The sequence below is a fragment of the Phalangium opilio genome, unplaced genomic scaffold (genome assembly GCF_054372755.1).
Source record: "Phalangium opilio isolate 3A_F unplaced genomic scaffold, DU_Popi_V2 ptg000024l_1, whole genome shotgun sequence".
In the NCBI taxonomy this organism is placed as follows: Eukaryota; Metazoa; Arthropoda; class Arachnida; order Opiliones; family Phalangiidae; genus Phalangium; species Phalangium opilio.
Genome location: NW_028324155.1, coordinates 8,142,109 through 8,164,584, shown reverse-complemented (window position 1 = coordinate 8,164,584; position 22,476 = coordinate 8,142,109). Strand labels below are relative to the sequence as shown.

Below are 22,476 nucleotides of genomic sequence, written 5' to 3'. Positions count from 1 at the left end.
CAATATATGATTAATAGTAGTAAAGTAAATGCACACGGCATTGCTTGGCATTGTGAATTTCAAAAAAACCCGCTATTTGTCACGTGACAGTTCCCCTATTTCCTATTCGCTTTCGGCCCCGGTTACTTTTTGCCGCGTAGTTTCAGTGGCAAACGCCTTCATCGTGTATTTAATAAAATAATTAAGTTCATAACGTGTCGTTAATGACTCGAAACATAATTGCGGTCTCCTGAAGTTTATTTTAAAACCAAACCTTTGGAATCTAGACGAAGTTAACAGCTGAATTGTGTAAGTAAACATTTTATGGCCAAGGCCTATGAAAGTTATGGCTTTTTTTTTGGCATGAAATTATGAATTTTGGCGGGAATACCTCCTAACACGTGAACCAATGTTTTCTATCCTAACTGGTTTTAAACGCGTAATATTAATCAAACCAATTTATTGATTTAACGAAGAAGAATGTGGAGTTTAGATTTAAGTTGTTGCGATGAGGAGACGACAGCCTTTTTTCAACAAGGTCCTAATCAAGGGCTTTATGAAGCAATTACTGTTGCCAAATTTTCTAGCCAAGATCATGTAAGATAATTTAATAGATGGGAAAAATCATGGTTAGGTAATCCGTCATATTGACATTGCATTTATTAGATTGGTCGTCCTAATATAATAATTAAAAATTCTATTGACAAAACTGTCATAGTCACTAATAACTTGGTTACCATCTTTAAAAACTCTAATGAAGTTTGCCTCTCAGTTGAATTTGGTAGAATTTGAATCAATTTAATTTTAATATAAAAATAAACACGCTAAGGCTTAAAAACGTAATTTATAATTAAATAGAATCATTAGTTGAATGTGTGGCAATTACTGAAGATTCAGAATTGCTTTTTGTCGGAGAAAAAAGTGGTCATATTAGCATTCAACATATTGATAGTCAAAAAAGATTAATTCGTCAGGTCTGGAAATATTTTTTAGTAAAATTCCCAGAGCACTTCAATTAAAATTAAATATATTTAGGAGTTAACAAAACCGGTTGAAGATAAAGGAAGTTTTTTTGATATTATTTGCTACACGAATGAAGGTAGATGAAGCTGAAATGTTTAGAATGATTAGTTTTAAATTAAATTAAATTAAAATAAATGTTATTTAGGTTTTTTCGAAGTTGCCGTCTTGACAATCAGACAAAAAATACATTGCTTTAAGAAAATCGACTTGAACTCTTTGAAAACTGGTATTAATAGGCTACGCTTAATAGTTTCAACTTTCAAGACAATTATAGCATTGACTTAATTAAATTTATAGCTTTTTCAACTGAAAATTTGTTGGAGGTTAAAAAGAAATTTTGTACAGAGCAATTTCAAAGTTTAGAACTGTATGAAATTTACGAGAACAGTCTTGCCAAAGGATTATTTTTTTCTGAATGCGAATCCTCTTTAAACTGCTACGTAGGTCTCACTCCCCAGCCCTCCCTCGATCCCCCCTTGAATAATTAAGGTTTAATTAAATCATTTTTAAAGGGATCGGGACAATATATTATTGGCTGCAATATTGCCGAGGATAAAATCGAGGATTATGTGCATCAGTTTGAGCCATGTATTAAATAATATATGAATAATAATTTATTTAAGATATAAAATTCTAAAATATTCCGAGTACCGTAGATACCAGTGTCAAAAAAGCCCGTTTTTCTAATGATGGAAGATATATTTTTGCTATTGATAATCAAGTAAGGGTTACCTAGCTCTCGACTTGCATCAGAAGTGAGATGAGACTAGAAGTGAAGGGCTCTAGCATTGATAGTAGATCCTGGCATTAGTGAACAAATTTGAGGATTTTACGCCGCTTCAATCGAGCCTACGCTAGAGAGAAAAAAATTGGTCGAGTTCCAAAAACATTTCTTACCCCCTTCCCCTCAACCTAAAGCGGCGGAACATGGAGGCGGGTGCTTGAATCTAGTTCGGCCGTCTACCACCGCGAGCGTCTCACGTTTTGAAGGGGAAATTCTGAAACCGCCACCAGAGGGCCAACCGTTCTTGTGTTATCAAGAATATTCACTTTCGCCGAGTGAAGAATTTCGTTAGCTCAGTACTTCTGGTCTCATCTCACTTCTGCTTGCATCAATCAGATTCATTCATTGATTTCTTGCCGAAATAAAAAATTTGCAGGGAAATTTCCTGACGCTTTGTCGCGATACATTAAGTGTCATCCAAAATTGGAACTCTGGGAAAATAATTGATTTTACAATGCTGGAAAGTAGTCCCGGCAATCGGTACTTAAACCTAAATTAACTAATTAATTCAGCATTAATTAGTTAACTTTCGATACTTAATTAGGAGTCGCGTGGTATCCCAACGAAAATTGGTTTTTTTATTGGAAAGAGACGATGATTTGTTCGAAATTGTTTACAAAGATTTCCCGTCTCTAAAAAATTGTTATAAAGTTAAAGTATCGAATTTTTGTCGTTTGTCCGACCCCCTTAACAATGAAGATGGCCTACTTAATTTTGTTGAAGGAATTTCCTCGAAATTTAATGAAAACATTGACGTTATTAAAATACGTCAAATTTGCGAAGCTCAACCTCAAATGAGGTATCAATTACATCAAACCTATCTATGTCTCTTCCCCGAAAACTAAATTTTAATTTGTCGCAGATTGCAAAAATTAATTCAAAAACGACGATTTCGCGAAGCTGAAACTTTTGCGAGACAATTTAATTTAGATCTACAAGTAAATGTTAATTAATATTCATCGAGTTTAACTTAATAACGCTAATTTTAATTAATTTTTAGAGCGTTTTTAAAGCCGAGGTGACTTATCTGGCCTCTGAAGATATTTCGGGAGAAATTTTGGAAACGATCAAGCGACGTTTAATTAAAATTAAAGTAAAATTAATTAAATAATATTAAATATATTAATTAATTATCCTCGATAAATTTGGTTAATTTAGGATGCGCAATTTGTCTCTGAATTCGCGCTAAAAATTCGACTTCCCAATCAGGAATTAACGAGAGAAATGTTTCAAATTTGTCTACAAGTTGTAATAAGAAATATAATTTTATTTAATTCCAATTAGCCTTATTCCTGATCAGCGCCACCTACCCATAGCGGCGACTTTGAGAACTACTGTAATCGTCAAGCCAATCAGATATGTCGCTAAAATCTGGTTACGTCACTGACGGGCATTCTCGGGGTCTTACCAAAAATGACGTCACCAGATTTTAGCGGCATCTGGTTGGCTTGTCGATTACAGTAGTTCTCAAAGTAGCCGCTATGGGTAGGTGGCGCTGATTAGGAATAAGGCTAATTAGTTAATTAATTAATTAATTGTTTCTTAATTGAATTTAACGATTTCAGCTTGGAGATTTCCCCGAGGTAGTCGCGAATTTCCAGAAACCCGTTAGTTTAATTGCTTAATTTTGCTACAAATTAATTTAATAGAATCTATAGAATTAAATTTAATTAGATTTCGCAAAATGAGGAAAAACTGAATACATTTTTGGTATTAAATCCCGACCCCGAAAAATGGTAAGTGCGATCAAAGTAATTGTGATTAAAGTAAACTACCCGCGCTTAAATTTATTACCATAAAACTAAATGCGATTAAGTTAATTCGCTTAAACTTGCTAATTGCGATTACAGGAATTCTTGGTTTGATTTTTGCAAGAAAAGTGTCTCGTCTTTATTTGTGTCATTTTTAAAATCAAATGAAATTAGTCAAGCCTTTTTTCTATGGAGCAGACATTACGTAAATGACTGAAATATTAATTTTTCTTTTTAAATCTAGGGAATAATATTTGGGGGGGTCTTTTCTTTGACGCAGAATGAAATCTTGTCAGAGGAAAATCAGGATTTTGTGGAAGTTATATTGGATTCGATTCCCGTTGTTGTACAATCGAATGATTTGATGTCATTCCTGAAGGAATCGTTTTTGCAACCGGTTTTTCTCAAATTTCCCGATTCAGTGGATTACATTTGCGAATGGATCTTAAAAAGGGCCAAACTGTACGAAGTGGCCGAGGAAAGTGACTGGCCTTCGAACAGCCTGAAATTACTCTCGGTCTTCGCGGAAACTTGTTCCCTGGTCAGTGATAAGTACCATCGAGTGGCGCTACGCAAGGACCAATTTCGGCAACTGAACGCGTTGCTGAAAAGCCTGGAGGAATTGTCGACTCTCCGTTCCAATTACGGATGTTTCTTGTCGACGCAACAATATTGTATGTCGGACAAAACGCAAGTGGCTTTCGTCATCCTGGATCTCTTGGTCAAGGGAAATAAACTGGAAAATGGAATGAAGGGTTTCTTGCCAAACTTCTTCAAAGACCACGAGTTGATGGAGGAGCGAGTCTTGTTGGCGTTCATCGCCGATTGCGTTAGAAGTCAGAGCGTTCCCTGGTGGTATCACACGGAAGCTCCTTGGGAATACGCCGCCCTCAAGGTGGTCCACTTCATTAGGAAGTCCGAGTCTCGAACCCAAGCCGTCAAGTTAATATTAGGACACGCTCCTGTCCCTTGGAGTCAGTCAATTCGGGAGTTCGCCCAAAAATGCGCGCGAGAGCCGGCGTTGTGAGTATATAATATAGATTTCACTTTCTTTGGTCTACTCGGGAAGGTATGGACGCGTTACTTTACTTTCCTCAGATCAAAGCACGCCGAAATCGAAGTTCAACGAGCCAATCTTAAAAGGATCTTAATCAAGTATCGTTTAACCAGTTTCAACTATAACTGCGCCAGCGATAAAGCTTACGTAAGACGGCGACGATAGTATTCCTAATAGCTGATGATTTGAATATCCTCAAACTCTCCCTACAGTCTTTGATGTTCTTCATTTTGACTCAAAGTCAAGATGACGTTTTGGTTGACTCCCTGCAAGTTGTAGAATGGTACCCGGAGTTGCGCCGAAGCGACTGTTACCTGAGATACGCGGTCATTCTACTTGATCGGCGAGAAATATCCCGATTAATAGACTTGTACTCGGATTTATCGGCCGAGGATTCTATCGATTGCGGACCCAGAATTTACAACTTTTGCGAATCGATACTACAACATTCGGATATTCAAATTGCCATGGGTCATTACGACTATTTGGTTAACGCTTCATTCGTAGCCACTCGCGTCACCTCCCGGTTGCTCAAGTTGAAACCCAATGACCCCGACTGGGAAATATCGTTTCAGCTCGCGAAACAAGTCTACAGCCTTCAGGTACCTAGAGAATCGGCGCTCTAGACTCGCGAAACTTAAGTAAGTAATTAAATCTTCGCTTTAGACGGAGTTTAACTGTTTCGAGGCGGAAAACATGGCCATCACCCAGGAAGACAAGTGGAAGTTATATTCCTCTATCGCTAATGAAGGCAGACCACAGTTACCTCAGGTTTATTTTTGTCTTTTATCATACTCGTAATTGCGGTCCTTGGTTCTTAAGTTGATGGTATATTAGGGAGTTCGTTTGTCGGAGGGTGAACGCAAAGTTAAGGAGGCAAGGTCGGCCGAGAAATCCTTGGTAGAAAGCTTAGTTCGCTTGGGTGACGTTCTGTCTCTGCCCAAAGGCCTGGTTTATGGTGATCTCATTGAGAGATTGATTTTAAGAAGCCACGTAGATCAAGCGAAACTTTTAATCACGTATGTTGTAATTGTTAGCGGGAATCGGGTGGATTTTAATTGTGGCCAGTATCTCTATGTTAGGGATGTGGTTAAATCTAATTGTCCGGACAAAGTCATTTTCCAAGTCTTGAAGCGTCTCTTGAGCAGTAAAGAACTTTTCGCCACTGATAATGTGGCAGGCATTGTGGCCGACTTGCACGCGGTTAGTTGCCAATTACTGGTGGATTGCCAGGACTATTTGATGATGGAATGCATTCATCTGTGTCAATGGACGTCGGCTTTGGTATCCCTTTACGCCCTGGACACTCGCTTGGCCTGTCGTCGCGGACAAGTTCCCCAGCCTTTGGACAAATACAACGTTTGGAAGTTCTCGAAGATTTACCGAGATCAAGGATTGGCCATTTCCGTCAAGGATATCTTGCCTAATTTCCTGGAATGTCTCACCGTTTCGAACTTTACTTCGAAACGCGTCGATTTATCGACTCTTCTGCGCTTATTCGCTTTGTCTAGGAACATCCTGTTGAAACTTCGCTCGAAAGCGCAAGACCAAATGGCCCTCTCGCTTTTTGTCTTCTTGCAAACCAACTTCGTCGCCAGGACCCTCGAAAATGAGCCCCGCAAAGATTTCGATCCGGTTAGTTCTCTAGTTCACTGTCTGCTACAAAATGGGAACCACTGGTTGGAAAAGTAGTCGCTCTCATTTGTAATTTGACACGCCTGTATGGTTACTTTGTTAGAAAGAGCTGTCGGCCTTGAAAGACGTCAATTCCGAGTTCAAATCGGCTTTGAAAGAAGTTTGCGCCTCCTTGATCCATAAAATAGTTAGTCAAGGTCATTGCGATTATTCCGCGGGACTCGGCGTCTTGACCGTTTTGACTCGAGACGATGCGCTGCAACTTATTAAGGTAAGGTCCAGGGTTGATGGTAAGACAAAGGGGCTCAGGTACTAGTGCAATCTATTCATTTAGCGCGTCATGCAACGTTACGCCAAAGACCACTCTAGACTAAAGTCCTTTAGCGTCATATGTTTCAAATTCGGGATGGAAATGAAAAACCAGAGTTTATCGACGAAAGCGGGTACCATCTATCGTAATGCCTGTTGGCTCGAAGACCTCAACAAACTTAAAATAAACTGCAAGGTGCCTAATTCTTATTTTATGATCTTAAATTGTTCACTCGTGGCTAATTCATTGGTCAAATGAAGGATGTTCCCAATGAAGAGAACTCCTCTCTAATTCTGGCGGATTTGATGAAATGTCCCGCGCTGGAGTTGAGACAGTTGGCGTTATTCTGTTCAGATTTCAACCAGAATAAGGATCAAATCTTCTTCCATTACTTGAAATACTTGATTCAAAGCGACCTGGTACAACTATGGGGAGTACAACGTATTCCGAATGAGACTGAGACGACAAAACTCCAAGAACTTTTGACGAAATGTCAAACAATCGTCAATTGCGTCGCTGATAAGAACGCTATCCTTGACGTCTTAATCGAAATATTCCCATTGGTAAGTCTCAGAGGACTTCAGCTAGGGACTCGTTAATTGTTTTTTTGACAATGAATCATTTCAGGTTAATAGTTATTGCTACGAAGCTTTGAATTTCATTTGTCAAAGCGTCATTCAGTGTTCTTTAGCAGACCATCCTAAGATTGTCCGTCAAAATTGGGAAAAAAACTCGACAATTCTGGCGTTTTTAGAACGATACGTCAGAGTCAGTCCTCCAACAGAAATCGAGAGCGAAACTTGGCTTCGAAATCATCCCGATGACGATCAACTTCCAGATCTGGCCTCGCTTCGATTACCATTCCATTTGCTATCTCAAAGTTCCGATAAAATCCTGAAGATTATTGACCCGGAATTATTCCCCGAAAATGTGGGAGAATGGCTTTTGGTTGCCACCATCTTTTCCGTAAGAGAATTAAATTAATTTAAAGCCGACTAAATACTTAATTGATTTAATTTCGGGGTTTTTAACTTAAGTTACGCACTGACCAAGTGAAAATTCGTGCTCTTAAAAATGACACGATAAAATGGTTATCGCGTCAACCAAAGGGCGAAGAATTACTTGGGGAAACGGCTGACGTCGAGTTCATCCAACGCGTCGGAACGCTCGTCATGGACATCGACGACTTTGATATGGCCTTCAAGCTAGTCTCTTGGATAATTAATAAAATTCCGTCGTGTAATTAAGTGACTCAAAATTAAGTATCTCCTTTGTTTAATATATTAATTATTTTAATGTTTGTTTTATAAGGCGAAACCAAGGTGCAATTGACTCGGTCATTGGCCACCTTGTCGGAAAGGTCTGGTCAGAAGACGGGCAACCCTAAGTTGATCGAATGCGCAAAACAAAGTCGAAACTTGTACAAAAACGTATCATTGGAATTACTTTTGAAGAAATACGGATTCTCTCAAAGTCATTACTCGCAATTGATGCATGATCCCGAGAAGTTAATCGTCGCCATTCTCGAGGACAAATTGAAAACCGAGCTGTTGGCCGTCTCTGACAAGAAAGCGGCCTTCGCCCTCGTCAAACAAATCGCTAAACTGGTGAATTGCGACCTGAATGAGATATACGCGTCACTCTTAACTACTTGGATGCCTTGGACCAACCTGGACGGTGGTATGATTGACGATGTAAGTATTTTTTCAAGTACTTGAACGCGCGCTTGAGAATATTAGACGCGTGATCAATTAATTGTCCGCAGACATTCACTCTTAACGTGAACCAATTGGCTATGGATTTTACGTCGAACGATCGAGAAATCTGGACTGACAATCTTTGGAGAAGCGTTAATCTATTGCGAGATATTGAATGTCAGGACCAAATGATAGAATACCTGAAAAGATTCGAGTCTGTAAGTAAATATAACGTTAGTTATCCTTACGAGGCGCGTAATGTTGTCTATTTCAGGAGAACTGTAGTTGCGTGCAACGGGTTCAATCTCTCATGTGTTTCTTGCTGATTTTCAATGAAGAAGAGACAATTCAAATCGTTGGCAAAACGCGTCAAAAACTGAGGGAATACTTGAGTGACCTGATCTTCGTTTCGCAGTTGGAGGAATTACAATTACCCTATCCCTTAGAGGTCTTCCAAGAATGGGACAAGAGGGATTTAATTAAGAACGTCTTGTCAAACACTTTCTCTTTCCCCAAAGTAATTATTTTTGTCTTACAATGTCGCGAAAGAAACGGAATGCGTAATTTTTTTGTACGTTAGGCTTTGTCATTGGCGTCGTCACTTTGCATTCGCGAAGAAATTTGGGACGAGGACATTTGGGATTCGATCTTCCGTAACATGATCTCGTTGCGAATGAACGAAGAATTGCGACGACTTCTGGAAAGAATTAATCATCAAACGTCCTTCTGGTTAAGTCCCTCTTATTCCAAAGCTTGGACGCGCGTCATCAATAACAAAATCGAACAATGTCAAAGTCAAGAAGACGCCCAATATATTTTCACGCTTGTTTCCAAGTAATTAAAGTTAAACTCATCCTGTGTTCAAGATTGATTACTAACAGAAGGGGATAATAGAAGAAGGATGAAACTCTGTATCCTCTTAATGCTTTAGTTATGTAACGTCATTCTTCCCAGGCTCAGTGTTCACCTTTTAGTTTGCTTTCCCGCTTATCAAACTACAAATGGGTAACTCTCGCACCGTAAGGTGAATTCAATAGTTGTTTGGCACTAAATCCCCCAGCAATCAAGTTGACACAAACCTTGATTGTCTTGACGTGGGACAAAATGCAATGCACAAGCGCATGCGTCTTGCCAAATATTTAAGCGCTAATAGAGTAATGGTGAGGGAACTATTTATCGTGTATGCGATTCGGTTTAGTAACCTTGCTCTAAGTGTTCCGATGTTGGGAAGAGTGACGTTACACTCACCCAGCTTTGTGCTTGTACACTTCTCTCGAAGAGAAGTATTATATACTTCTGTTACTAATTAATTTTTTTATTACAGATCGAATTGTTTAAAATCTCTTAATTTAATTGAAATGGCCAAGGAATTGGCCAAATACGGAGTGATTCCCGCCTTAGCGACCGCCCTCTTATTACCTGATAATAAACAAATGGCCAAAGTAATTAATTCATTAATTTTTTGTAATCATTATGTGATTTTAAATGTTTAATTAATTATTAATATTTTCTTCTTCTTAGGAATTCGTGAAACGTAAGGGACTTGAAAAAACCGTTATAGAATTTCAATCTTTCTTAGAACATTTGCCAAACCACAAGAAGGTTCAATATTCAATGGTAATTAAAATTAAAATTAATATTTCTAATTTAAATTATAGAAATAACTATGTTTAAATTAAATTTAATTATCAGGTTGAAGCTCTATTGAAAGAAATGAGACCACCAAATTGAGCAGCCTTAATAATTAATTAATTAATTATTTATTAAATTGTTATTCGCAATTTATTCACAAGAATAAAAAATTTATTTGCAATCAATAAAAATCTATCGTGTCAATTTATTTTTAATTATCAGCCAAATCTTTTTGTTCAAAATACCTAGCAACTAAACAGATTAACAAATTTAAAGGAACTAAAAGGGGTTCTTTGTTGCTGGCCAAAGTGGCTCTCAAAGTAGCGCAGGCTCTGGCTAAGGACCTCAATGTTGAGCAAACTTCCGGTGTTAATGGCTTTTCCAAACAGGCTAAAAGCGCGTAAAACCATCTGCCCTGTTGAGGTGAGAATCCCGTTACCTCCATCCATGAAACGTGGTAAGCTAAGACGTTTTCCACTAAAGGTTGCGTCATGGAGCAAACTATGCTCAGTAACGGAGGGTTCCCTTTCTTAGAGAGATCGGGATGTTCGGGTGGCAGAATAGGATTTCCAAAGCAGAATTGACACCAACCGATGTCGTCCTCGATTGAGGGTAATTTTATTGGAGGTATGATATTTTTATTCGTTAGTTTTAGTCGTTGTTTGTATCTAGAAATCTCCCGTCTCATATCTGAGAAATCTGCCATTTGTTTCGTTTGCCACTCTAAGGTGGGAGCGTAGCCATTTGGAGCTGGTAAACATTCAGAGTTTTTGACTCTGATCGTTTGATTCGCTAGGAATTTACTCGTGTCAATATTAGCCACCACAATTTTAGGACAGTTTTTATATTCTTCTTGAACGCGTCTTAAATACTCGTTTCCCGATGTTGGTGGAAGATTTAAGTCAAAGTTTTCATCATTGCCATCAACTAGAAGGGCTTTGGGCATTAATTGGTCATCATTGTCACTTTCATCCTCGCTTTGCATGGTTTTTAAATGTAATTACTAATTAAATACCCAATTAATTAAATTTAACACTGTTTTGACGAGAAAGCTGGAAGCGCAGCTTGAAACGAAATGTAATCGTTTTCTAATAATAGATGGCGAAGCGAGACGGCGGGAAAAAGGCCTAATTTCAAATTGTAACTTTTGTTTTCGGTGTTTATTTGGTAGGCAATAATTACTAGGCGCGATTAGGTGTCGTTTTCACCCGGATTTACCCCCCAGACCTTGGCATTATTCGGTTAAAGGTCAATCATTGGGTCAATTAGGGCGGAATCATTTAATTTTTTTTAAATGAGAGATCGGCACGTGGGGCGGGTTGGAAAGAGGAAAGAATAGGCGATGGATCGCGAACAATCGAAATCTCGTAGAGCGAAGATAATTAGCAGCTGTAAAATTCGCGGGTCAACGGATCCAAACAATTAAAGAAATATGACTTTGTCATTTTAGGGTGGATGTTGTCATGCTGGCTGGACGTGAATCGTAACCCGAGCCACACCCCTGAAGCTACCTTATCTAATGAGGGGACCGCCGCACTGACACACAAAGGCTATTAACAATAAAAAAAATTCAAAATCAGATCGGCGAAACTATCTCATTTCCTAAATTTCAAATAATGGTTTCAACAAAGCGCGTTAATACGTTATTACTAACGAAAAATGTTTTAATTCAAGTTAGGCCTCGGTCATGTCATAGTTGTCACGTGTTTTATACGATTGCGTAATCGTTTGTTTTGGTGCATTTTTTTTTTGACAGCGGCCACGGTGCGCGGCTGCGGCGAATGCACAGAGATCGACGGCGAGGGCGACTTGGCAAGTTGGCGACCGTACGGATGGTGATAGGGAAATCGGATCTCTCCGCGGATGAAATAACCTAATTAATTTTCGGTATTTAAATATTTAGTTACGTTAATGAAATAATATTTAGTAAAGATTAAGTTAGTTAACAAGGCGTGTACACAGGAAATGGGCCAGAATCCAAGGAAAGAAGTGTCAGTGTCAAATTCAAATACATCGAACCTGGTCACCACTTTGAAAAAGTTAGAAATACGGTGATGAAGTTAATTAATTTCAACAAAATAATTAAAGTTCTGAACCGCTCAACAACAATTAAGTGGCGTTAGTGACAAGTAACACATCCAGAAACGCGCTTTAAAAATCGCGTTTCTTGGGAAAAATTTGAGAGATCATGTTATCGCAACTAGATGAAATTTTGCTTTTATTTGGGCAACCAGGTCGATTTCAAGTACTGATCGCCTTTTTATTGTGTTGCATTCAAATCCCCGTCATATTCCCTAAGATTTTGTTAACATTTTACGCGGAAACCCCGCCTCATCGCTGTTTGGTTCAGATAAATGTTACAACTGGAACTGATCTAACAGACTTATTACCTTTAAAAAATGACGAAAGCTTTTCCTCTTGCGAAATGTACAAGAATCCCAAAGATCACGCTCAAGGAACTCGTTATTGCGCGGATGGATGGGAATATATGATACCTGATAAAGAATGGACCATTGTCTCTGAAGTCGGTACTTGTTAAATTTACTGTTTAGTTTCATTGTACGGTTGTTTAAATGGTTTTTCGTGCGTTTCCTTAGTGGGACTTGGTGTGTAAGAAAGAGTATCTGGCAAATTTGTTGCCGTTTTTGCTAAGTGGAGGTTCCATTCTTGGTTGTCTAATATTTGGTTCTCTGGCTGACCAATTTGGCCGCAAGAGGATTCTCTTTGTGACTGTTATTGGCAACACTTGCGCCTCAATTGCCTTGCATTTTTCCCCCAATTACGTCACTTTTGCTACCCTTTATACTTTCATTGGAGTTTTTACAGCCGTGAGTTGTTTAAAGGTGGAATTCATTATCGTCGAACGCAACGCAATGTACTACAGGCAAAGGCAGGGCGTCGTGCGCAAAAAGCAGACGTTTGCGCACGACGCCCTGCCTTTGCCTGTACTAAATTGCGTTGCGTCCGACGGGTTTATGAATTCCACCATAAAATATTTCCCCCACGACTAGTTCGAGGAATTAAAAGAAATTATGTAGGGTGTGCAGTGTGTGTCATTCGTCCTTCTGTTGGAAATGCTGCCCACCCCTTACCAGTTGAAGTTTTGCGTAATTTTGTCCTTGTTTTGGGCCGTTGGAGAATTGATCTTAACATTGTTAACGTGGCCTGTTCATCATTGGAGGTTTTTGCAACTGGCAGTCTCTGTTCCAGGATTAATTTGCGTCTCCTACTTTTGGTACCCATTTTTACTCGAAGCATCTTGAACTTGACCTTTTGCCAAGAAGTTGCCAAAATTTGAATAAATTTTGACCTATAATAGGCTTATTCCATCGTCCCTGGTGTGGCAAGTTGCGCGTGACAATGTTGGGAAGGCGGAGAACGAATTGGAACGGTTGGCGAATTATAATGGCGTTTGTTTAGCACCCAGTTTTCGAGTGAAACTGAAAGATTACTACAGTAGCGTCAGATCTGTCGGGGGCACTGCCTCAAAGAGGATGACCCTACAGTCTGTTTGTTTTTATCATAAATTGAACGCCACCACCTTGGTATTATTTTACGTTTGGTAATTGCATTTTCATTTTCCCTGTTCAAATAGTTATACTCGCGGCGACCCAACTTAGTTGAACATTCCCTTCATTGCAGGTTTGTCGTAGCCATGGTCAATACGACTAAAGTTCCCCAATTAATAATAATGAAAGACAGGAGCAGACAGTTAAGGTCGTTCGTCAGCGGATTCGCGCATTTGGGAATCATCATGTTACTCTATTTAGTTATTAATAGGTAAAGACCAGAATTATCTTCATGGTCTGACCATGCAGATTATTTATATAAGTTTATTGTCATTCAGATTGGGTCCTAAATTTGCGCAAGCTTTTCTTTTGATTTTTGGCGGACTCTTGTGCGTGGGTTCCTTTGTTTTGGAGATTCAAGTGGCGCCACTTTTTAAGCCTTGTAAGTTATACTTCCCCGTGTCGCCCAATTATCTAATTGGCCATATGTCTAATCAGCGCCACTAGCGGATGGTCTGAGAACTACTCCCATAGAGACTAGGTATATTTAAGAGGGTTTGCAGAATTTCCGCCAGGTGGCTCGAACGCCGCGCCATCTGACGGAAATTCTGCAAACCCGCTTAAATATACCTAGACTCTATGGGAGTAGTTTTCAGACCATCCGCTAGTGGCGCTGATTAGACATATGGCCAATTACCTATAACTAATTGATTGTTTACAAAATTTTTAGCTCGCGAAAACAATAATTTGATCATTCTATCGTCCCATGTCTCGGCCACTTTGGGCAAAGAGTTGGTTCGAGTTACTCTGCCTTGTCTATTTTTTCATTCTGGAAAACATTTTCCGACTTTCTTGCGGTATTAACTTAACCGGATACTTGATTTCTTAAAACGATACGAATCTTAATTTTCATAATAATAATATTAGAGCCAGTGGCGTCGCTACTTGTCTATTATGGGCCAAAATAGCCGAAATTGTCACTCCGCACATAAACCTAATGGTAAGTACCAGAAATGTAAGGCCCAAAGTTGAAAGTTACCGCGCGCATTAAGAAAGAGATGGTATAATTGATTGAATTGCAGGCGGGCGAATCGAATTGGTTCCTAGGAGTGGCGGTGGGGGGAATTCTGTCCATTTTGGGAGGGATTCTAAGTCTGACGTTGCCCAATGTCTGGGACGCACCCTTGCCTTTTGTCTTCGCTCGTCGAGAAAAAGGCAAGAAACGTCTGAGTGGCGGTGTCGGAGGATGCAAAGCCTTGAACCCGCGTTGGCCTTACTCGCAAGACAACGAATTCATTTACGAAAAAAAGGATAAGAAGGACAAGAATGGCAATTGTTCCTCTTTGGGGGCCTTGACGCACTCGGACAGTTTGGGACAAAGTTCTCCCGATAAAGGACTCGATTACACCGTGGAAGGAGACGCTTTCTTAGCTTGCCTGGAACAGTCCGAAAGTTATAATTCCGTTAGTGTAATGGTTAATGGTAAATATTACGACCCATTTACTATTTTTTTTTTTTTTTTTGACGCGTAAGTCTTTCGCGCGTTTAATTTATTAATCGCATCTTTTTGTCAGAAAACGACAATGTTTCCCGCAAAAGCGCGACGACTAGTTTCGAACCAGTCAGCGGAATTGTCTTTGATCATGTCGGAAACGAAGCTGAATGTCGACTGACGGACTTGGAGGACGAACTGATGTGTGTCTGGGAGTCGAATCGGACGCGTAACGTTGTCAAGAGTCACGGTTCTTCGCCCATTCACTCGAATTCTTCCACGTCGACGCATCATCATCATAATCTTCATCACTCGGGAGGGGGAGGAGGAGGAGGAGGGGGTTTCGTCTCCAAAGACTTTCAGTTTTTCACTCGATCCAAACGCAATTTCGCTTACGAAGAGGACGAAACTGTCTTCTAACTCAAAATGAGTTTAGAAGTAGACGCGGTATGTCTTTCTCTCTAGTCACATTTTCTCAACTCTTATCTCTTTCTCCTCCTCTCTTGTCAAGGAGGCCTTAGTTTTGAAATTGTTTCCTTAGTCAACTCACAAATGTCATCGCGAAATATTTTAAATGCTTTTGGGCGGGAAATGCAACGCGTCCGCGTGGTTTTTTAGAAGTGACGGGCGCTCGTCGCGCGTTCGTTATTTGTCCTTTTGCCATTGCTCCTACGAGTCTTCGTCGTGATGCTTATAGTCATTTGACCAATGGATGCCAGTCGGATCAACTTTTGAAAGATAGATTTATTGCGGGGAAGATTACGCGGTAACTTAAGGTACAAAATTAGGCGTCTTTTCAGGCGTCTATGCGCGTTTTTCAGTATTCTATACGCGTTTTATTCAGGCTTCTATAGGCGTTATTTCTGGCGTCTCTGCGCGTTTTTAGTATTCTATACGCGTTTTTTTCAGGCATGGATTAACTAACGCTAGGGATAGTTCGTTCCCCCCAAAAGATGAAGCATGCATGTAACAAACGCCCTCTAGCAGCAGCTACTATCCCTAACAGGAAGTTATAAGAAAATTGGACCAAATGTCACGTGTTCTATGAGGTCAAAATTGAAATCAGGGATAAGGGAGTCAGATGGATTGGAAATGATGATGGGCGACCTGCGGCACCGTATCTCTCCCAGTGTACCTCGCGCACGCCCCTACCCTTCCGTAGGCGATTGCTAAGTGCTGCCGCGTAGCGCCATTTTATTTGAATGAGAACTAGCTTCTATTTTTGAGATAGAGGGAGCGTCCTTTACAATTTCGTCCGGCACGACCCTACCTAACCGCTGGGGATGATGGGAGGACTATGGTGCCGTAGGTGGGGGTACAAAGGCAACGGTTAAAGGGGCTAACCGGACCTCTCCCGAGGCAGTCTGCCTTTAGGGACGGGGGAAAACACTCAGCTTTTTGGCTATAGGGAGTGGCGCCACTGTCGCGGCGGGGGGCTAGGCATTATGCTTCGCAACAGTTTGACCCCGCAAGCCTCCGGTGGCGCCCTTTAAGGTATGGGGGTTTCCACTCCATTACTCTCTCCTTCAAGTTGAAATCCCGTCTAAAATTGGGCGCCGCCATCTTTAAAATCTGCAAAAACGATTTATTATGCCTAGAGATGGCGCTATATCTACATCCGTTTTGGTCCAATAAATTGGGGGAATGAAGAGGGGAATCAAGGAATAATTCGGAACATGTAGTTGGCGACAGTGTTACATGGGAAACACGGTTAGTGAACAATCCCTAGCGTTAGTTAATCCATGTTTCAGGCGTCTATACGCGTTATTTCAGGCGTCTAGACGCGGTTTTTTCAGTATTCTATACGCCTTTTTTCCCGGCGTCTATAAGCGTTTTTTCAGGCGTCAATATATCTATTCTGTACTTTTGAAGAAAGCCTTGATTGTTTAGCATGGCGCGCTGGGGTCAGGTGGTGGTGGTGGTGGTGGTGGTAAAGCGTGCCGCGTTCTTTGTAGATAATAAATAGAGGAAAAGTAACTATTTACGCTGATGGAAATATTTTATCAAATTGCTAATGTTAAAACTATTAATGTCTGTTTAGAGACAACGAAATTAGAGATATTATAAACTGTTAAAAATATTTAAAGAAACATTTTAGGGAATATAATATTAATATTAATATATATTAAAGGGGGAGGGGCTTAAAGACAAAAGTTTTAATTTTTACTGGTTTTATAATTAATTATTTACATTTTTCCATTTATATATTTATTTTTAATATAAATTTTAACTTTAAGACTTAATTTTATTAAAATTTAAAAATCAAAAATGATTTTTCGAGAGTGGTTTGGAATTATTCTAGAAAGTTTAAGAAACGCCGCGCGTGTAACACTCGAGATGGTAATTTCCCAACACAATCTTTAAAAGGGGAAAAACAAAAACACGGAAGCCTCGTTTTATTTTAAGAAATCGTTTTTTCTCTCGGTTTCTAGAAGATTTCAGCGACTCCTGATAAATCTATATCTTTCTCGAGTAGCAACGTTCTTTTAGAAACTTTAAGCAACAATAGTTGTTTATTGATTTCCTTCTAGAACGTCCAGCCAAGTTGCTTTTTCGCAACTACTTATTCTCGAGTATTTCTATACTCTTTCGGCTAATTTTCTAACCAAAGAAATTGTAATTTCGATGGTTGACAGACTACTGAAAGAGTATAATGACGCCGCGTACCTGAAAAACACATTTTTCAATGTAGTCTTATAGTTTAACCCATAAAACCGGGAAAAATAAGGTTTTTGCGCTCGCGACTTAAAGATTCAAACATGGATAAAGAATGCGCGTGAGGAAATTTGTTTTCACTCTACAGGATCGGCAACTCCCTATCTCGGGCGACAGCTTATTCTGTTTATACTCTGTTACAACATCGGTTGTCAGCACGCGCAAAGCTAGGCTTCTATGTAATCTAGCCTTGCGCGTGCTGTCAAGAGACAAAAACTTCAGGATCTTCGGGATTCAAAGTATCCGCGAGTTTTCTAGCTCGAGTGCACGGACCTCTAGGCCTTAGTTTCAAATACGTGTGAAATTACCTACAGCGTATTTGAAACAAAAGCCTAAAAGTCCGTGCACTCGAGCTAAAAAACTCGCGGATATTTTAAATCCCGAAGACCCTGAAGTTTTTTGTCTCTTGTCAGCACGCGCAAGACTAGATTACATAGAGACCTAGCTTTGCGCGTGCTGACAACCGATGTTGTAACAGAGTATATACAGAATAAGCCGTCGTTCGAGATAGGGAGTTGCCTATCCTATAGCGTGAAAACAAATTTCCGCACGCGCATTCTTTATCCATGATTCAAATAAGAGACTCTTGAATTTAAAATCATTTTCATTCTTTATTATTTTTTTCATCAACAATGCAACGAGGAAAAACAAACAATATCTTCTCTTGGCATTTTTTTAAACATTTTTTATATCGTATTTACATTAACAATCCCGTTATTAGTATTAGATATTAAAAATATTTGGACAGTGTAAACATCAGTTTTAAAATTTCCAAAACTTTGTCAAATATTCAGAAAAAAAACCCCAAGAATCAATATATTTACAAAATGACTGAAGGCAAACTTTGAAAAATCTATTTTTAATGCGATTCCCCCCTCCCTCCCTCCCCCCCTTTTTTTTCGCCAGCGAAAATAATTATTTGAAACTTGAACCAATTTATATTAAAAACACTTTTTTTAAAGATTAATTATTGGCGTTGATTGGCAGCTCGCGTTTTTCTCGAGTTTGACAACCGCGAGGCGTAAAACAAGACGCTTAGTTTCAAGGGTGTACCATTATGTTAGGACGTACGATGACGCTGATTATGATTTTTATTTTCGCCTCATGACGTTCTCTATCAAGTACTTTTTGGCTTTCATGGTGCTCTCTTCGAGTTCCTGAACTTTGCGTTTGAGACGTTCGTTTTCCTCCTGAAGTTGTTTGGCTTTGGCTTCGTTTTCGAGTTCCTTTTCGCGGCGCGTTTGCCTCGACCTCTTAGAAGCCATATTGTTCTTTTTCCTCATTTGGAGGTAGCGATCTTCGGAGTGACAACTAGTTGATTCTCCCGCGAAGAAATTAAAGCCGCAACTCGATGACGTGGACGGCTCAAAAGCGTAAAGGCTAGACGACAAAGACGACGTCTCCTTTTTAGGGGAGATGCTCGAGAAACAGTTTGATTGATTGGTCAGTTCGATTGTGGTTGGAAGGCACTCGCTGGACGCACCGCCGCTGAAGAAGTGCGCGGGACTACTAGCGCCCGAGTACAAGCTAGCGGGACTGATGGAATTGGCCTCGAAAATTGGAACTGGAATATCAGACATGTCTTTCGGAGATGGTACTTGCGACGTTATACCAAATGGCGCGTCCTAAAATAAATAAAAAAAAGACCCGATTAAACGCTAGCTCATTGCCAAAATGCCAAGTCATCTCTATTACTTTTTTGAGAAATTCCGCAATGTTGATTGATTTTTCACTCTCATCTAAAAGATGCAATTCTGTCGAGTGTTCGAAATCGTCACAGACTTGGACGGCTCTAAGGTTGGGCGCGCCTCCCAATAAGGCCAAAGGTCCCTCTGAACCCAATTTATTCATTTTTTCCAAGTCCTCAATGGTGGCCGTGATAGAACCCTTCAAATCGACCAGCGGCGTGTTCAAGGTCTCTAATTGCGGCACCAAAGCGTCTTCGTCGGGCATCGTGTCCTGCAAGTCCTTCATCAGGGAAAAGTCCGTGATTTTTAAGGAGGTCTTGACCAACATCCGATTGGACAGTCCGCCACCCTCTTTGTCCGTCTTTAAGGTCATTTTCTCGCGATAATTGCCCAAATCTAGGGCTTTCCTCTTCAGCGACAATGAGCGGGCTTCCAGACGAGTGTCGTCGTACAAAGAGTTGAAAAAAGACGTCATGGCTGGTTCTGTCAAAAGAAGAAGACATTTTAAAACATCTATTGCCGGGACTGTTGCCAGCCAGAGGAAGAGCTTCCCGCTGTTCAAGGTCTCTACTAGGAACAGAGGAGGCGGGACTTGCTCGTCAGACTAAATAATAAAAAAAAAAAACCCAGTTCCGTACTACAGGTATCTTAACAAAGTGCCCGTCACTCCTACTGGGGCAAATATTGTATTGTGTGAAGGGACCTTGACCAAGACCGGGGAGCGGGGACGTCAATCATTTACACCTCTCTCTCTCTCTCTCTACTAGATACTTCAGGTAACCCTCCCCCACCCCTAGGTATTAGAAACTGGAGCGGGGTTCCCAGCATAAATACTTTAATTACTAATTAATTATAATTAAACGGGAAATTTAAATTGGAGAAATCAGAAAAAGGTAATTATACAAATTTTTATTACCTTTTTTTCTCGAGGAAGTTGGTTTATTTTAAAGATTAAATATATATTAATTTAACCCCTAATATAAATAATTTCCGATTGGATTAATGAGCTTTTTTAATTGCGGCGATACTCTTTGGGGTGTCGAGCGAGCGCGCGCGTTCAACGCGTTCCGTCACTCCCGAAGTCAGAGTCAATAATAAAACTCGGGAAACTTATTTTCGGCGCCGGTTATTTCGCCTTTCGTTGCAAGCATTACCTCATTTGTCTTTAAGCCAATCAGTTTCTGAGGCGTACAATGACATCATTGAGAGCCAACGAAAAATACGAACGTCATCGAAAGATAGTTTTTCCGGGAATACGTCAGTCTATATACGATTAATTATTTTTTCTGTCAGTCTCCTTTGCCTCCTAACTCCCTTCGGCGGTGAATATAGGAAACGGTATGAAAAGTTGTACGCGTAGAGAATTAATTGGGACGAACTAATTCTCTCTGAGAGGTATTACAATTGACGTTAGGTATTACAATTGACGTATCTGTCACCGCGTTCGCAGTTGTCAAATCGGATCAAATGTGTTCTCAGAAAGCAATTTTTGGCTTAAGATTTAGAAGAACACGTCGATCGGCTAAGGTTACGAGAAACGTCTAGCCTCCCAATAACCTAAATTTGCAAAAATTGTTAAAGAGGCATACGCTTGAATTCAAACGTTAACAATAGCTATGTTTAAAATTATTTTAGGAATAAAGTTTCTTAAAACGATTTAACTAGAATTTTAAGGTAAATTAATTACGATTAAAATAATACCAATTATATTTATATAGTTATTTAAGAAAACCTCTTAATTGCGTCTCGACTCGGAGAGGTTTATTTGTTTTCCCAACTTGTCACCTGGTTGATCCCAGCAAAGAAAGAATAAGATGGCTCAAGGGCTGGGCCTAAATAGTAGCCACATCGTTATCTATTTAATTAGCACATAAATAAAAAGAAAAAAAAATCAAAGACCCTAAAAAAAATCGGACTGTCCGACCCCTCAGATAAAAATTCAAAAGTATCCGACACCACAGATAGAAAGGTACCCTCCCCCCATCTCCGACACTTTACTTTAGAGATAAACTAAACGATGAAAACTCGAATGTTCTATCGAGTCTCTATGTTTTATTGTGTTTTTTTATGCTGTTTTATTGTGTTTTTATGCTGTTTTATTGTGTTTTATGCTGTTTTATTGTGTTATTATGCTGTTTTATTGTGTTTTTATGCTGTTCTATTGTGTTTCATGCTGTTTTATTCTGTTTTTATGCTGTTTTACTGTGTTTTATGCTGTTTTACTGTGTTTTATGCTGTTTTATTGTGTTTTTATGCTGTTTTATTGTGTTTTTATGCTGTTTTATTGTGTTTTTATGCTGTTTTATTGTGTTTTATACTGTTTTATTGTGTTTTTATGCTGTTCTTTTGTGTTCCATGCTGTTTTATTGTGTTTTTATGCTGTTTTATTGTCTTTTTATGCTGTTTTATAGTGTTTTATGCTGTTTTATAGTGTTCAATGCTGTTTTATTATCTTTTTATGCTGTTTTATAGTGTTTTATGCTGTTTTATAGTGTTTAATGCAGTTTTATTGTGTTTTTATGCTGTTTTATAGTGTTTTATGCAGTTTTATTGTGTTTTTATGCTGTTTTATAGTGTTTTATGCAGTTTTATTGTGTTTTTATGCTGTTTTATAGTGTTTTATGTGTTTTTATGCTGTTTTATTGTGTTTTTTATGCTGTTTTATAGTGTTTTATGCTGTGCTATTGTGTTTCATGCTGTTTTATTCTGTTTTACTGTGTTTTATGCTGTTTTCTAGTGTTTCCATACTATTACCCCCTGCTGGGACCTCCTGCTGTTTCCATACTGTTACCCCCTGCTGTTTCCATTCTATTACCCCCTGCTGGGACCCCCTGCTGTTTCCATACTGTTACCCCTGCTGTTTCCATACTATTACCCCCTGCTGTTTCCATACTGTTACCCCCTGCTGGGACCCCCTGCTGTTTCCATACTGTTACCCCCTGCTGTTTCCATACTGTTACCCCCTGCTGTGACCCCTGCTGTTACCCCCTGCTGAGACCCCCTGCTATTTCAATACTGTAACCCCCTGCCGTTACCCCCTGCTGTTTCCATACTGTTACCCCTGCTGTGACCTCCTGCTGTTACCCCCTGCTGTTTCCATACTGTTACCCCCTGCTGTGACCCCCTGCTGTTGTTTTTTTATGCTGTTTTATTGTGTTTTATGTGTTTTTATGCTGTTTTATTGTGTTTTTCATGCTGTTTTAT

The 22,476-nt window shown here is 39.5% G+C and overlaps 4 protein-coding genes across 6 annotated transcripts; 2 read left to right on the top strand and 2 right to left on the bottom strand.

Moving 5' to 3' along the window:
• The first annotated feature begins 99 nt into the window (after window positions 1-99).
• Window positions 100-10,059, top strand: rod (kinetochore component rough deal). Of its 2 annotated transcripts, none has more exons than XM_089868442.1 (35): window positions 100-288; window positions 459-576; window positions 646-760; window positions 838-953; window positions 1,015-1,078; window positions 1,148-1,228; window positions 1,300-1,442; window positions 1,515-1,590; window positions 1,659-1,723; window positions 2,163-2,266; window positions 2,331-2,585; window positions 2,649-2,724; window positions 2,787-2,879; window positions 2,945-3,034; window positions 3,352-3,393; window positions 3,461-3,522; window positions 3,637-3,742; window positions 3,818-4,560; window positions 4,636-4,741; window positions 4,807-5,196; window positions 5,261-5,365; window positions 5,432-5,613; window positions 5,677-6,229; window positions 6,333-6,500; window positions 6,564-6,734; window positions 6,800-7,102; window positions 7,167-7,505; window positions 7,577-7,778; window positions 7,851-8,233; window positions 8,305-8,454; window positions 8,511-8,753; window positions 8,817-9,070; window positions 9,561-9,678; window positions 9,758-9,853; window positions 9,929-10,059. In XM_089868442.1, exons 2-35 carry the CDS (start codon window positions 460-462, stop codon window positions 9,965-9,967), a joined length of 6,150 nt encoding a protein of 2,049 aa, XP_089724568.1. In that variant the 5' UTR covers window positions 100-288; window position 459; the 3' UTR covers window positions 9,968-10,059. The 2 variants fall into 2 exon arrangements, with proteins under 2 accessions (XP_089724568.1, XP_089724569.1); XM_089868443.1 differs by having other exon boundaries at window positions 456-576.
• Gem2 (Gemin 2) lies at window positions 9,964-10,994 on the bottom strand. Its single transcript, XM_089868454.1, has one exon. It carries the CDS (start codon window positions 10,851-10,853, stop codon window positions 10,080-10,082), a length of 774 nt encoding a protein of 257 aa, XP_089724580.1. The 5' UTR covers window positions 10,854-10,994; the 3' UTR covers window positions 9,964-10,079.
• A 251-nt stretch (window positions 10,995-11,245) lies between these two features.
• Window positions 11,246-17,141, top strand: LOC149692631 (organic cation transporter-like protein). 2 transcript variants are annotated; one of them, XM_089868450.1, is made up of 11 exons: window positions 11,246-11,541; window positions 11,625-12,392; window positions 12,466-12,696; window positions 12,907-13,103; window positions 13,188-13,430; window positions 13,511-13,648; window positions 13,716-13,819; window positions 14,108-14,234; window positions 14,305-14,377; window positions 14,460-14,859; window positions 14,952-17,141. In XM_089868450.1, the coding sequence occupies exons 2-11, from the start codon at window positions 12,057-12,059 to the stop codon at window positions 15,287-15,289; spliced, it is 2,187 nt and encodes a 728-aa protein (XP_089724576.1). In that variant the 5' UTR covers window positions 11,246-11,541; window positions 11,625-12,056; the 3' UTR covers window positions 15,290-17,141. The 2 variants fall into 2 exon arrangements, with proteins under 2 accessions (XP_089724576.1, XP_089724577.1); XM_089868451.1 differs by lacking the exon at window positions 11,246-11,541 and having other exon boundaries at window positions 11,612-11,755; window positions 11,831-12,392.
• Window positions 17,142-18,175: 1,034 nt separating this feature from the next.
• On the bottom strand, window positions 18,176-20,381 carry LOC149692630 (uncharacterized). Its single transcript, XM_089868453.1, has 3 exons — window positions 20,189-20,381; window positions 19,280-19,755; window positions 18,176-19,209 (listed from the first exon to the last, which is right to left on the bottom strand). Exons 2-3 carry the CDS (start codon window positions 19,745-19,747, stop codon window positions 18,676-18,678), a joined length of 1,002 nt encoding a protein of 333 aa, XP_089724579.1. The 5' UTR covers window positions 19,748-19,755; window positions 20,189-20,381; the 3' UTR covers window positions 18,176-18,675.
• Window positions 20,382-22,476: the final 2,095 nt, after the last annotated feature.